This window comes from Neophocaena asiaeorientalis, unplaced genomic scaffold (genome assembly GCF_003031525.2).
Source record: "Neophocaena asiaeorientalis asiaeorientalis breed wild unplaced genomic scaffold, Neophocaena_asiaeorientalis_V1.1 scaffold43, whole genome shotgun sequence".
NCBI lineage: Eukaryota > Metazoa > Chordata > Mammalia > Artiodactyla > Phocoenidae > Neophocaena > Neophocaena asiaeorientalis.
Window position 1 is genome coordinate 627,583 of NW_020173674.1, and position 14,930 is coordinate 642,512.

Below are 14,930 nucleotides of genomic sequence, written 5' to 3' on the forward strand. Positions count from 1 at the left end.
GGGGGAGGCTGTACCCGGGGGAGGTGTGGGCCCTGCTTTCCGCAGCCCGGAGCAGGTGCCCTGGGGAGCTGGGAGAAGGGCTGTCGGAGCAGGAGGCCCAGCAAGCGCGGGCGGCGCTTTGCCAGCGGGGCTGCCTGGGCTGCGGGCCGGGTGGGGGGGGAGGGCGGGGCTCGCTGTGCCTCTCTCGACACGTCCTTCCACATCTGCTCCTGGAACCTTAGACTTACGGGCTCCTTTGACAAGTGGGGGTTGCTTTGGCGTGGGTTCAGGCCCTTCTGAGGCCCTCCCTGAGTGGCCGTGCCCTGCAGGTGCTGAAGGTCGCCATCCTGGCGGAGAAGTACGCCGTGGACTACACGTGGTACGTGGACACTATCCTGAACCTGATCCGCATCGCTGGAGACTACGTGAGCGAGGAGGTGTGGTACCGCGTCATCCAGATCGTCGTCAACCGGGACGATGTGCAGGGCTACGCCGCCAAGACGGTGTTTGAGGTGTGGCCCCGCCCCGCCCCTGCCAGCCTTCCCGCAGGCCGGGCTCCGGCACTGCTCCTGCCTCCGCTGGAGTCTCAGTGCCCTCTCTCCCTGATTTCAACACAGCGACCCCGGGTGGGAGGCTCTCGGTCAGCGAGTGGCCTCCTGAGCAGGCTGCCCGGGCTGGGGCCTCGGGCTGGCCTCTGTGTGTCCGAGAGCAAGTGTGGGGCCGCCACGGTGGGTTTGTGGTCTCTGTCGGCGAGGGCCGTGTGCCCCCACCCCTGCCCAGGGCCCACGCGTCAGTTTTTGGGAGCAGCTCTCGTTCCAGGGGTGGGATCGGCCGTGGCCCTGCCCGTGGGGCTCCCCTGCTACTGATCCCTCTGCCGAAGTGGCCAGGAGAGAGGATGGGGCGGGGAGTGCATTCGGGAGGGGCTCAGGAGGCTTTGGGGGCTGCGGCCGCGTGCAGAGCAGGCTCCCTGGGAAGGCAGCCTGAGCCCGCTCTCCTGGCTCGTCACACGGCTTGGTGGCTTTCTCCAGAGGCCGAGCACTACTGGTGCTACCTCTGCCTGGGCACCAGGCTCACCGCGCGTGCTCTTCCGTAGGCGCTGCAGGCCCCAGCGTGCCACGAGAACCTGGTCAAAGTCGGTGGCTACATCCTAGGGGAGTTTGGGAACTTGATAGCAGGAGACCCGAGATCCAGGTGAGTCACCCAGGGGCCGGGAGTCCCGTGTCCAGTGCCGGGCCTGTGCCCACTGGTTCACACCCGATGGCCTAGTAGAGGCCAGCTGATGTCCCGGGCTCCCCAGGACAGCCCGTAGCGAGGGGACATCCACTCTGGTTGACTGTACAGAACACAGGGATTCTGGGGGGAAAGGAGGCATGGCTGATGGCCAGCGCTGTTCAGAGGGGAGCCTGGACTCGGCCTGGAGCTGGAACGCACAGGTTCTGGCTGAGTGTGGGCTCATCTCCCCGAGTCACTCCGCGCTCGCTCCCCGTCTTGTGGGGACACACGGGGGTCAGGCTCAGGCGGGGTGCTCCAGGCAGGGAGTGAAGCGTGGAGGTGACGCTGTGCCCCATGTGTGCCCCCCAGCCCCCTGACCCAGTTTCACCTGCTGCACTCCAAGTTCCACCTGTGCAGCGTCCCCACCAGGGCGCTCCTCCTGTCCACTTACATCAAGTTCGTGAACCTGTTCCCGGAGGTGAAGGGCACCATCCAGGATGTGCTGCGCAGTGACAGCCAGCTGAAGAACGCTGACGTGGAGCTGCAGCAGCGCGCCGTCGAGTACCTGCGGCTCAGCACTGTCGCCAGCACCGACATCCTGGTGCGCCACGCTGTTCTACTGCCCCCGCCTCGCCTCGGCCACCCTTTCTGGGGGCCGGAGGCCATGGGGCTTCGTGCTGCGCTGACCTAGGGCTCCTTTCCCCCCAGGCGACTGTCCTGGAGGAGATGCCTCCGTTTCCAGAACGTGAGTCTTCTATCCTGGCCAAGCTCAAGAAGAAGAAGGGCCCCAGCACGGTGACCGACCTGGAGGAGGCCAAGCGGGAGAGGAGCGCCGACGTCAATGGGGGCCCCGAGCCCGCCCCGGCCAGTGCCAGCGCTGCGGTGGGTCCCCTCCTGAGGGCCGTACCCTGCGTGAGCTCCTGGGGCACCTGGTCCCCGAGATCCGTGACCCTGGACTGTTGTCGTTGGGGGCAGGCTGACCCAGACGCCTGTGTCTGTCAGCCAGACTGTGTCTGTCGGATGGTTGTCTGGCGTCCGCGGTCAGCTCCCACGTCTCCCCTCGGCTTTGGATTTAGAAGACGTGGTCACCCGTGTCTTGCATGACTACCGTATAGTCCCGCACCCCTCGCTGGTTTCCAGTGGACCCACCTCCTGCTGTCCTCAGAGGTTTTTCACTAGTGAGCGCATTAGAGCGAGCGTCCTGTTCACGCACGATGCCCTGAGGATGTGTCCTTTGACGTTCGTCGAGGAAAATGCCGTTTTGAGAGTTGTGTTTCCTTTCTCGGCTCAGTGGAGGGAGCCCGGGGAGCGGGTGCATTAGCCCTGCCGGGCAGCAGCCCCTGCGGCCCTGCAGGCGGCTCCCGAGGACCTTGGGCTTTATGCTTGGCCCGTCGGGAGGCAGCCTGGAGAGCTGTGTCTCCCCTCCAGGACGCCGGTGCGGCGCCACGGATGGTGCTGCTTACGCTGTGCGGCGGCCTCTGTGAGGGCGGGCCCCACCGGTGGCGCGTGCCCGCGTGTGGACAGCCCGGGGCCCGGCTGGTTTGCTCATCCAGAGCGTGCTCGTGTCTGAGTCCTGCTGCTCCTTGGGGGGCCGCTTGCCTGGCTCCACGTCTCCTTGTGTGCCCCGGGGCCTCGGGCCCGCCGTGAGGCCTGTGCTCAGACCTGGCCTGGCCCTTGACTTGGGGCCCCGTCACAGCCAGGACCTCTCACCTGAGCCCTGATACCTTCTCTCCAGGGGCGCCCTTCGTGGCCCTGTGGATGTGAGTTCCTGTTTGTCCTCACGGCTCAGGGAGCTGGGGCGGGGGAAGGCCTGGACGGGGCTGGGGAGTTGAGGCAGAAGCAGCAGGACAGGAAAGAGGCTGGGATCCCTCCTGGCTGGGATTCTCCTCCTGGTGTCTTCTCTCTCCTGTCTTCAAACTCAGAAAGGAGGCCCCGCCGCAAAGTGGCATCGAGATGTCTGGATCTTACAAGAACACCTGGGATGCCTTTTACTTTGGGCAGTAGTGGCCAGAATGCCTTTTATTTAGGGTCGCAGGTCATGCCAGGAGGTGATTTTCTTTGTGGCCTTCCTGGGAGCTCGGCTCAGCTGTGGCTTTGGGGTGCTTGTCTGTGTGCCTTGAGGGTGGGTGTCTGGAGGCTGCCGGTCCTCCTGGGGCTCTGGGCTGGCGGAGGAGCCCAGAGCCACCCTGCGCCCTGTGGTGTGCGGCGCTTCGAGCAGGTGTAACCTGTGCAGAGCCGGGTGCCAGGCCGGCTCCTGGGGGAGGGTCTCCCGGAGTCCTGAGAAGAGGGGGAGGCGGCGAAGCGGCGGGGGGTCCCAGTGCTGCAGGGTAGAGCCTGCACGTGGGGTCTGGGGAGGGAGCAGGCGTCTTAGCGGGGCCTCCCGAAGGAGCAGCCTTGCTTTTGTCTGTCCGTGTTTGACTTAATGGGACAGAAGGGTTTGCCTACTTTAAAAAGCGTTTGCACTGTTCTTTGGGAACCAGTGGAGACATTGTGCAGTAGGTGGCAGAGGTGCAGTGACCTCGTCAGGCTGTGGGTTCTGTGGCCCAGACAGAGGCCTTTCTCGCGTCACTCACAGCAGGCTTGGGCCCCCCCCACCTCGGGAGCAGCTCCTAACCTTGGGTGGGCGGGCTCCCGAAGATGGCCTCGCTGGCGGGAGGCTGTTGTGAGGGGCTGTGTGTGCGGGAGTGTCATCCCAGGTGCAGGGCCAGGAGCCCCCGTGGCCATTTCATCGACTCTCCCCAATGGCGCAGAAGCTTCTGAGGAAGCTTGACAGCTCCTCTGGGGAGCCCGGCCTGGCCTGTCAGCTCTACCCAGGAGCCCCTTTCACCCGGAGCCGCCCGCTTCCGGGCCGCTTCCGGCCGCAGGGTGGGCCTGGCGCGCTGCCTGCCCTGGAGCCCCAGGAAGGAGGGCCCGGCGCTCAGGCCCACGTCCTCTCTGCGGGACGGGACACGTGCTCTGTAACGCCTCTTTTGTCTCAACGTGGAATCCATACAGAAGATATCTGCCTACGCGTGTGATGTTTTAGAAATTCAGTGCAGTGCTCTAAATATGAAAGGGAAACAAGTAGTTATTTATGCTAATGTAATGATTCCCACGTGTACGTCCTCCGCATGGCCTGAGGGCGGACTGGCCAGTGCCCGGGGTGGGTGCATCCACACTCCTGAGAAAGAAGGGGCGTTGGCCTCCTTTGGCTCTCAGCGTGGCTGCCGGCGTGGCTGCGTTCCTGGAAAGATGAGTGAGTGCTCAGTAAATCCGAGCAAGGTGTTCACTGCAGTGACGAAAAGCAGCTCTCGGATGTAGTCTCAGGTGACTGTAAGTGGATATTTGCCCTCGGGAGCGTCCAGTGGGACATTTAAAAGTCATTCCAGATGAGTTCTCACAGGCCTGGTTCTTGCTGCGACAGGAACCTCTCGGTCCTCAGGACCTTGCGCGTTTCTGGACTTGTGCACCCGTGCAGGGGCAGCGCCAGCTCTCTGTGCAGCTGGTGGGGGGACACCTGGGGAGTGAGCGTATGATGAGCTGCACTGTTGTGTGTCCTGTGAGCTTGGAGAGTGATTTCGGAAGGGCTTTGGCTCGTGTTCTTTGTCTTTGCCTAGGATCAGAAAGCAGCTGTTCAGGTACAACGTTCTACATCAGCTACACTTCGATAAAAAAAAATAAAGACAAAACAAAACAACGAAAAAAGCAATTATTTAAAAAAAACCCTGTTCTGCAGGCATTTTGTCTGCTCTTCCTCTGTAACGAAGTAGAACATAGATGACTAAGGCTGTGCCCTAGTAAGCTGCTGGCTTGTACTTCTTTCATCTTTCCAGACTTCTTCACATGGTTGACAGTGACACGCACAGTCTTGTCTCTGAAACCAGACACTTCTTTTCGGGGTGTGGGTGGGGCGCAGGCCCTTGTGCTTGCCTGGCGTGGTGCCCAGAAGGGTCTGCGCTGACCTTCTCCTTCCCTGTCTTCCAGTCCACGCCCTCTCCGTCGGCAGACCTACTGGGGCTCGGGGCTGCGCCCCCCGTCCCCACGGGACCTCCACCCTCCTCCGGCGGGCTGCTCGTGGATGTTTTCTCAGACTCACCCTCCGCGGTCGCTCCCCTGGCTCCCGGCTCCGAGGACAACTTCGCCAGGTAGTCTGCCTCCTGCATCCGGAGGACAGGGGCTCCCCCCGCCCGGCCAGGCCTGCGCCCTGGGCGCCCAGGGAGGGAGGAGGCTCAGGCGCTGGGCAGGTGAGGGAGTGGTGGGCGCCCTGTGTGCTGTCTGCTCCCATGGGCTGCGCTTGCCCTGCAGGACGCTTGTGCTCTGCTCTCCGTGCTGTGCCCCTGGGCTCTCTAATCACGCCCCGTGTCTGCCCTCCAGGCACCTAGCTTTTTCTTGAAGAAACGCTCTTCAGTTCACAGTCACTGCTTTGTCCTGTGGGGTCTGCTTCCAAGCCTGCTTCCTGCTCCTCCGCTGACCTGTTCCGTCCTTGTCACCTCTGTCTGACCGGTGTCCCGATGTTCACACCCCTGCTGTGGGCCAGCAGAGTCCTGCGTGCGGTCGACTTGGCCCCGTTCCCCCACTTTGAAGGCGAAATCCCAGGCTGCTCTTCCCCGCGCTTCGCTGCGCGGATCCTGCCCCTTTTCCCTGCTTGCTGTCTGCCCCTCTGTCTCTGCTGATCTAGATCCAGCCAGGAGGTGCGGGGCTCCCCCTCCGAGAGGAGAGCGGGTGTGAGTTCTGTTGTCTCCAAGGAGCGGCTGCTCGTCTTGGTCTTTGTGACCGCGGAAGAGTTCTTGTGGTTTTCTGGTTTCTCCAGTCTCTCTTGGTTCGCCCCGCACACTGACTCGTATTTCCTGTCGCTTGTTGGAAGTGACTTGGGGAAGGGCGGGTTTGCAGTGCCGCCAGTTGTCCGTCTGTGGCGGAAAACAGACTCTTTTTCTTAAACTGAGGTATAGTTAGTTGGTTTACAACATCATATTAGTGTCAGGTGTACAACGTAGGGACTCAACTCTTTTAGGTTATATTCCGTTTAAAGTTATCACAAAATAGTGGCTGTATTTCCCTGTGCTGTACAATATATCCTTGTGGCTTATCTATCTTATGCGTAGCAGTTTGTACCTCTTACTCCCCCGTACCCTGTCTTCCCTCTCCCCGCTTCCTTCTCCCTGCTGGTGACCACTGGTTTGTTCTCTGTATCTGCGAGTCTGTGTCTGTTTCGTGACGTTCGTTTATGTTTCCGATTCCACATGTGAATGGCAGCATATACAGTATGTGTCTTCTCTGTCTGACTTATTGCACTTAGCGTGACGCTCTCCAAGTCCATTCATGTTGCAAGTGACAGAATTTCATTTTTGTATTGGCTGAGTGTGTGTGTGTGTGTGTGTGTGTGTGTGTGTGTTCCATCGTATATTATACCACAACTTTATCGACGCATCCGCTGACGGACACTTAGGTTGCTTTCGTATCTTCACTTTTGTAAATAATGCTGCTGTGAATATTGGGGTGCATGTATCTTTTCAAATTAGTGTCCTCGTTCTCCTCGAATATGCCCAGGACTGGAGTTGCTGGATCATGTGGTAGCTGTATTTTTAGTCTTTTGAGGAGCCGTCATACTGTTTTCCAGTGTTTCACCAACGTACATCCCCACCAACAGTGTGCAAGGGCTCCCTTTTCTTCACGCTCTCATCAGCATTTGTTACATGTGGTCTTTTTGATGATGGCCCTTCTGACAGGTGTGAGGTGTTGTCTCTTTGTGGTTTTGATCCCCGTTTCCCTGACGGTGAGTGATGTCCGGTATCTTTCATGTGCCTGTTGGCATCTGTATGTCTTCTTTGGAAAAATGTCTGTTCAGGTCTTCTGCCCGTTTTTTAATTGGGTCATTTGGTTTTTCGATATTGGGTTGTATGAGCTGTTTATATGTTTTGGAAATTAAACCTCTTATTGGTCTTACCATTTGCAAATATTTTCTCCCATTCAGTAGGTTGTGTTTTTGTTTTGTTGATGATTTCCTTTGCTGTGCAAAAGCTTTTAAGTTTAATTAGATCTCGTTTATCTTTGCATTTGTGTCCTTTGCCTTAGGAGCAGATCCAAGAAAATATTTGCTGCAGTTTGTGTCAAAGAGTGCTCTGCCTATGTTCTCTTCTAGGAGTTTTGTGGTTTCAGGTCTTACATTTAGGTCTTTAATCCAGTTTGAGTTTATTTTTATATGCAGTGTGAGATGTTCTAGTTTCATGCTTTTCCATGTAGCTGTCCAGTTTTCCCAGCACCAGGGGAAGGGAGAGCAGGGGAGAGGGGAGGGGAGGACAGGAGGGGCAGGGAGGGCCGCCTGGGTGTGGGCGTGGGTGTACGTGGCCTGCGGACAGCCCCGGTGGAGGCCGTTTGGAGGCCAGTGCCGCGTGTCAAGTGGCCGAGCCTGTGGGCCGACCTGAACAAACGTGTGTGCTTTTGCCGTGGCGCCCGTGTCCTGCGTCAGTGGAAGCTGTTCACGGTTGAGCAGCACCTTCATGGAAGGCAGACGACCTGCTACTGTGGTCGTTCCTTGCTTGTGCCGTGTCACCCTCTCGACTTACCTCCCATCTCTAGTGGGCGCTTTTAATGGTGTTCGTCGGAATATTTGCTGCTTTTCCCTTCCCTCCTGTCCCAGAGAGGTTTTCCTGGTCTTCGTGTTCTTTAAACCCTTTTTCGAAACTGATCTTGGTATTTTCGGTGGGTGGGTGGCTTTGAGTGACTCACATGCTGTCCCTTGTCCCCCAGGTTTGTCTGTAAAAATAATGGTGTGTTGTTTGAAAACCAGCTTCTTCAGATTGGACTGAAGTCTGAGTTTCGGCAGAATTTAGGTATGTATTTTACTTCACTTAATGAAAACTTCTCTTAGAAGTTATGAGGAGAAAGTATTTCCAAATCACAAATCTCAAAAGGGTCTAGTTTCTAGAATATATAGAGGACTCCAAATCAACAACAGAAAAACAACCCAGTTAGAAAATGGGCAGAAGTCTCAGACGTTTCTCTAAGGAAGACATGCAGGCGTCCAAAAGAGCATGCAAAGGCGCCCTCCGTCACCAATAGTCTGAGAAATGCAGTCAGACCCATCGAGGTACCACCTCATATGCATCGGCACGGCTGCTATAAAAAACAAAACAAGGGTTGGCGAGGACGCAGAGAAATTGGAAGCTTGTGCGCTGGCGGGATGTATTTGCTGCTGTGGCAAACAGTCTGGAGGTTTCTTAAAAAGCTAAAAATAGAACTCTCATATATATGACTTAGCAATACCACTTCTGGGTATTTACCCAAAAGAATTGAAAGGAAAGCAGGGACTGGAACAGGTACTCACACGCCCACGTTCACAGTCACCAAAAAGGTGGAGGCAACCCAAGTGTCCATCCATTTGAATGGATACACAAAATGTGGTTTAAACACACAATGGAACATTACTCAGCCTTAAAAAGGAAGGAACTTGTGACACAGGCTACACAGGGTGAACCTTGAGGACATCACACTCAGTGAAATAATCCAGTCACAGAAGGACTAATCCTGTCTGATTCCACTCCCTAGGGGTCCCTGGAGGAGTCACATCCACAGAGACAGAAAAGTAGACGGTGGGGCCCAGGGCTGGGGGAGGGGAGGGGAGTGAGTGTTCATGGGGACAGAGCGTCCGTTCGGGAAGACGGAACGTTCTGGGGATGAAGGTGGGGAAGGTAACGCGACCACGTGAATGTGCTTCGTGCCCCGCCCTGTGCGCCTAGAGATGCTGAGACAGTAAATTGCAGGGTATATAGTGTATGTTTTACCACATTTTTAAAAAAAGCTTTCTGTTCCCCCCAGCCCCCCCAAATTATGCCCACTGGCTACTGGGGCCGTTGCCGAGGGGCCCTGTGGGCTGCTGGCCCCGCCTCCCTCTTGGCACCATCGTGGAGCCTTGTCTGCGGAAACGAGTGGAGGGTGGGAAGGCAGCGTGTCTGCCCCGCGGGGCCCCTCAGACTCCTTCTAACTGAGGACGGACGGAGGTGTTCGTTTCTCATTGGATGAAGGGGTTAGACTCCAGGCCACGGTGGCGTCACCCGGGAGCCGTGGTGTTTCTTAGGCTGTCGGGGAGGCCTGCCTACCTGTGCGTCCTCTTCAGGAGATGTGAAGTTCACATTCCATTCTGAATTCTGAGGGTGTAAAGACGTTCACAGAAGTCTGTGTGGCGGTTTCTGCTGTGCTGGCTCCAAGCCCCCCAAGTGCCGAGGCCGAGGGCTTGGGCGTCACTTGTGTGGGCCGGGGGCTCTGCTTTCCTCCGTGCAGCTCAGGAGGCTGTGGCGTGTCGTGGGAACAAGCTACTTTGCTTCCTTCTAGGGCGGATGTTCATATTTTACGGTAATAAGACCTCCACGCAGTTCCTGAGCTTTACTCCTACGCTCATCTGTTCGGACGACCTCCAGGCCAATATCCTTGGTTCCGTTGCCCCTAGGCCCCTGGCAGAAGCGGGTGGAGGATAGACTAGGAGGGCGTTTCCAGGTGCTGTTAACGCGGCCTCGGGGTACCTTCCCACACTCAGGTTGCTTGTTTATAACGCTGGTGAAGTACATGCAGGCCTGTTCCGGCCTCCACATCCGCTGGGGCTCTGGTCTCCTTGGGGAGTCTCCCAGGGAGCTGCTGCCCAGGCAGAGCGAGTGATGGGCCACCTGGGACGAGCTGCGACCGGAGACGGTCCCATATAAATGACAGAACTGGGACGTGAGCTTCTCCAGCCCGTCAGCCTTGCCATCCAGGTGTCCTGTTCCCGCGATGATGGGCTGCCCGGGTAAAGTGAGGGCGAAGGAGGCCCAGCTTGGCCACCAAGGATGCCGCCTTCCCTGGAAAAGCCGTGAAGCAGGAACCTCCTTACTACAGGCCAGATCTATTTTTATTTTAAGATAAACACGCTTTAAACGTGGACCGTTAAAGCTAAATGTTTAAGTCATTAAAGACACACGTGTGGCAGGTTTCGTCCGAGGTCAGGATGTGAGCTCCGACTCCTGCCGGGCCCCTTCTGGAGCCTCTCTGAACTCGGGGCTCACTGGGCTCAGCCCATGTTCCCAGCGTCGCCGCAGCTTCCTTGACACATGTACATCTGAGCCTGCAGACCAAGCCTGTGGACCCCACCGTGGACGGAGGCGCACAGGTGCAGCAGGCTGTCAACATAGAGTGCGTGTCCGACTTCACCGAGGCGCCCGTCCTCAACATCCAGTTCAGGTGGGAGCCCCGGCCGAGGCACCAGCCGCTCTTGCTGGACGTGGGGGTGTCAGGCTGGGCCGGCACGTGGCTGTGACGCGGGACCTCTGCATCCTTCCTTCAGAGGGTGTGGTGAGGACCGAGGGGTGACCTGCCGTACACACTCCAGAGGCGTCTGCTACAGGGGGGTGTGGGAAGTGGGGGAGGGAGAGGGTGCCTGGGGTCTGGGGCGCCGGGTGGGCAGGGCCTTCTTCCCAAGGCCCGGGGCTTTCAGGCGAGAGATCGAGGGGCCTGTCCCGCTGCGGGCGCTGCGCAGCCTGCGGCTCCAGAGGCCAGCCGCCCGGCGCTGGGCCCACCAGGGCCTCGTCTGGTGTGTGAGCGCCTGTGTGTTGTACTCTGAGCGTACACGCCGGCTTGACTGTTTTTTCTGACGTGTCTGTGTTGCTTCTCGGCTCGTTTCTGCCATCTTTCAGCGACTGTGGTAGAGTGTGCATCCCAGCCTTCCCTGTTGGGTATTTGTAAGGTTAAATTTTGAAAAAGCACCTTTCCAAATACGAAGTATACAGAGACCTGCAGATGATGTACTTTGTAAAATTTAGGGAAATAGACGTGCAGAATTTTTCTTTCATTCCGTAGGCACACCGTTTTCTTTTAGTCTTTTCATGGAAAAAAGAAAAAACCCACACGATTTAAACTTGGAGTTGTAGGACACGGACTGCTGGGGAACGGGAAGAGGCGGCGCCTGTCCCTGGCGCTGCGACCGGCCCAGCAGCCTCGGCCGGGGGTGGCGGGGGCACGTTCCCCGACGTCCTTGGCCATCGATGACGGTGCGCCGGAGATGGACCAGCCTCCCTGGAGCCCTGGGCCGCCCGTCCAGATCTCTCCGCCCCGCCTTTTGCACGCGGCCCCTCTGTGCCCTGGAGGTGGCACGCTCGGGACGTGGACTCTTCCCAGCGTGCCTCTGTGTTGCTCACAGGTATGGGGGAACCTTTCAGAATGTGTCTGTGAAGCTGCCTATCACACTCAACAAGTTTTTCCAGCCCACGGAGATGGCTTCTCAGGATTTCTTCCAGCGCTGGAAGCAGCTGAGCAAGTGAGTGGCGCCCTGTCCCCCCCCACCGGGTGGGTGGGGGGCCTCGGCTCTGGCTCAGCTGACGGCACTCGCGCTGGCCTCGGTTTCCCACAGTCCCCAGCAGGAAGTGCAGAATATCTTCAAGGCGAAGCATCCAATGGACACAGAGATCACCAAAGCCAAGGTAAAGGTCTTGCTGTGGACGTTCCCAGGGTCGGGACACGACCGGAGCCCTCAGAGGAGGCTGGCGGCTTCTCCCCTCGGAGAACCCTCCACCTCTGCTGGCGCCGATGCAAGGGGCTCCTGTTTCTCCTGGTTCTTCCCACAGATTATTGGCTTTGGTTCTGCACTCCTAGAGGAAGTCGATCCTAATCCTGCAAACTTCGTGGGAGCCGGTATCATACACACCAAAACCACCCAGATTGGATGCTTACTGCGTTTGGAGCCGAATCTGCAAGCCCAGGTCAAGCCCCTTGAGGGAATCGCTGAATACGCTTACTTTTTTTTTTTTTTTAAACTGTGGTGTAATTCACACACAGTGAGATATGCAGATAGATCCCAGATGTGGTAGTTTGATGTATTTCGACAGATGTGTACACCTGTGTAACCACCACCACCCGTTGGTGTGTGTAGCATTTCCATCGCCCCAGAAAGTCCTCTGGCACGCCCGCATCAGCCCCGGCCTCCCTAGGAGGCAGCGCCGTGTGGCCCAGCGTGGGACCCGCCTGGCCCCAGCTCCAGCAGTCACTGTGTTGCTGCTGTACCCACGGTGGGTCCTCGTGGAGCACGCAGCCCTCCTTTGTGGGGAGTTGCCACTCTGGTTTGCCCAGCCCTCCTGTCGATGGGCATCAGGCTGCCCCTGTTTCAGGAGGCATTGAATACGGCTGCCGCAGACATCCGGACATGCCTTTGTGTGGGCATGTTTTCATTTCACGTGGGGAACACTCAGGGTGGGATTGCCGGCTCGTGGGGTCTGGGCACGGTCAGCGTTGCTGTTCTGACCGCGATGCGGGTCTCAGACGCCCACCGGCTGCGCATGAAGTTTCCAGTTGGTCCACGTGCACGCGAGCACTTGCTGATGTCAAACTGTTTTATTTTTGCCACTGAGAGCACGTTCGTCGCTTGAGCCCGTCGACAGTGGCACCTCCAGGGAAGGGCTGAGCAGGGGGCCTTGAGGGGCCGCTGGGCGGGGCTGGCCCCGCAGTGTCTGCCCTGGCACCGCCACTGACCTTCTGTGTCCTCTGTTTCAGATGTACCGACTCACGCTGCGGACGAGTAGAGAAACCGTCTCTCAGAGATTGTGTGAATTGCTTTCGGAACAGTTTTAATCAACAAGGACGGAGGGTCAGGCTCCTGTGTCTGCGTTTTTCTTCATCTCCACTATCGTCTTCGTTGCCACGCTGCAAGTCCATGCCCTGTCTAGTGTCGCAGCCCCGGGTGCCTCCCAGCCCTGCTTCTCTGGCCTCGTCCCTTGTGGGGATGGATGGGGAGCCTGTGTGCCGTTGAGGAAGAAAAGGCTCAGCCTGGACCCAGCCGTCCTGCCAAGTCAGGAGGAGAGGGGCGTGGATCGCGGGATCAGCTCTTATAGAAATCAAGACAGTTCTGTGGCTAAGTCTACAAATTAAAGGGAATTTAGAAGTTTGAATGAAAATGGAAAGTTGTTTGAAATTTTATCAAGATGCCAATGCTGTCTTACTGACAGTTCATCTCTGATGCTCTGAGAGGAGAGGCAGCGTTCTGTCTGCCATGGCAATAGATCTTGGCTACTTGGATGGGAGACGGGGAGGCAGCCCAAGGGCTGATGGGTATGTCCACACGGGACCCAAGCGCCGACCTCGGCCAGGGTGAGAGCACAGTGCCTGGGGGCTTGCTGGGGCCGGGTTCTGAATCTAGAAGTTAGACAGGGTTGTGTTCTCAATGACGATCAACAAAAACACGTATCCTGGCTGGATTTAATTCTATTTTCCTTTTTCCCAGCACTGTGTTCTTAAAGCGAGATTTGTAAAGCCATCTGACTGAGACCTTATGTGTGCAGTGCCGGGGGGTGGGGGGCTCCTGGTGGCTCTGGAGGGGGTGTACCTAACCTCATGCATCTTTGGGTTTCAGATGAGTGCACTGTCACCGCAGTGGCCCAGGACTGGTTCCCGATTGTGATGGCAGGGTTTGTCGTGGGCCAACAGAGAAGATTTCTGGAAGGCGAGCTGGTCTCTTCCCCGTGCAGTGACCTAAATGTGCCGGGGTCATGATTGCAGGCCAGGGTGCTGTGGACCTTGGCCGGTGCAGTGGGAGGAGGGAGGCCTGCGTGTGGTCGGGAAGCAGAGAGCAGAGTGGGGATGAGCTGGCACCTGTCCCCCCACCCCTCCGTGTGCGCGGCTCTCACGTGCCGTCCCCTGCGCCTCGAGATGCCGAGGCGAGGCCTGTGTCCTGTTAGCGGCAGATGCGCCAGGTGGGCGGCAGGCACAGGCTGCAGGTTTGTCCTCGACAGGCACGTCTGCTTTCGACACTGAGGGGCCCAGGAAGAGCTGGGGCCCTTGTTGGTTACCCTGGTTTTCCAGCAGGGACTGGGCTCCCCGCCGCGCGGTGGGGAGAACCACGTGGGGCAGGGGAACACGGTGGCCCTGTGCCGTGGTGCGGGTTGCGGGGAGGCAGCTTCTGGGAGTCGCCATGTGGGTACTGGGGCCCCCCACACTGCGGACGCCCCACTCAAGGTTCCCACACCCACCACCCTGTGCAGCCCCTGCAGCGCGCAGCGGTGGAGGTTGAGGCTTTGCGCACGTGGTGGCAGCATGGCCGCTGGTGGCACCGCTGTGCACTGCAGATGGATGGCGTGGCCGTCGTGCTTTTGTTCAAGGTGCGGGACGGTACACGGTTCTTGGGCTCCAGTGTTTGGACTGCCAGCCCGGGGCTGGTTTCTTATGTCAGCCGACGCCCTCCCTCCACCCACCATTCTGGGCGCGCGTCCATCAGCAAAGAAGAACAAATGCTGGGGTGGCGATTGGAACGTGTGTGGTCTTTGGAGGGAAAGGCGCCCGGCATACGGCTCAAGGTCCTGTCCCGTGGGGCCGTGTGGGGCGCTGAGAACCGATGACGCGGGCCCGTCGTCCGGAACCTGTTCCCCAGCCACGGGGGTGGAAGCTGAGGCGTGTCAAGGTGACATGCCTTTTGCTCTGCACTTGGGTTCAGGACGTGGGCTGAGCCTGTGGGACTCATGCTGGTGGGGCCTGCGGCCTGGCCTTGGCTCCCCCCACTCTGTGGTGCGCGTCGGGGGCCTGCCTTCTGGGGGCCTGCATCTAGGGGGCAAGTGGGCCCAGGGGTTCCTTCTTGGGGGGGCGAGCCTGCCGAGTTCAGGCGGGGTGACCCCAGCCACAGGCAGGGTACAGGGTCCCATGGGACGGAGGGCCTCACAGGAGAGTAGTCCTGAGCTGGGAAGGGGGAGAGGGGAGGCCGGGGGCCCACAATGGCACCCCTTCTTGGCCCATACTTGTGCGGGTCCGACCCCGTG

At 58.5% G+C, this 14,930-nt stretch overlaps 1 protein-coding gene across 1 annotated transcript in view; it reads left to right on the forward strand.

Annotated features, from left to right (window-relative positions):
* AP2A2 (adaptor related protein complex 2 subunit alpha 2) overlaps positions 1-13,438 on the forward strand; it is a 68,806-nt gene extending 55,368 nt beyond the window's left edge. Inside the window, exons 11-22 of the mRNA XM_024749021.1 lie at positions 309-491; positions 1,073-1,170; positions 1,561-1,792; positions 1,900-2,073; positions 5,155-5,315; positions 7,918-8,000; positions 9,499-9,588; positions 10,254-10,377; positions 11,333-11,449; positions 11,543-11,612; positions 11,757-11,891; positions 12,679-13,438. Of these exons, the coding sequence (XP_024604789.1) occupies positions 309-491; positions 1,073-1,170; positions 1,561-1,792; positions 1,900-2,073; positions 5,155-5,315; positions 7,918-8,000; positions 9,499-9,588; positions 10,254-10,377; positions 11,333-11,449; positions 11,543-11,612; positions 11,757-11,891; positions 12,679-12,756 (1,545 nt within the window). The 3' untranslated portion in view covers positions 12,757-13,438. The remainder of the gene's footprint in view (positions 1-308; positions 492-1,072; positions 1,171-1,560; positions 1,793-1,899; positions 2,074-5,154; positions 5,316-7,917; positions 8,001-9,498; positions 9,589-10,253; positions 10,378-11,332; positions 11,450-11,542; positions 11,613-11,756; positions 11,892-12,678) is intronic.
* Positions 13,439-14,930: the final 1,492 nt, after the last annotated feature.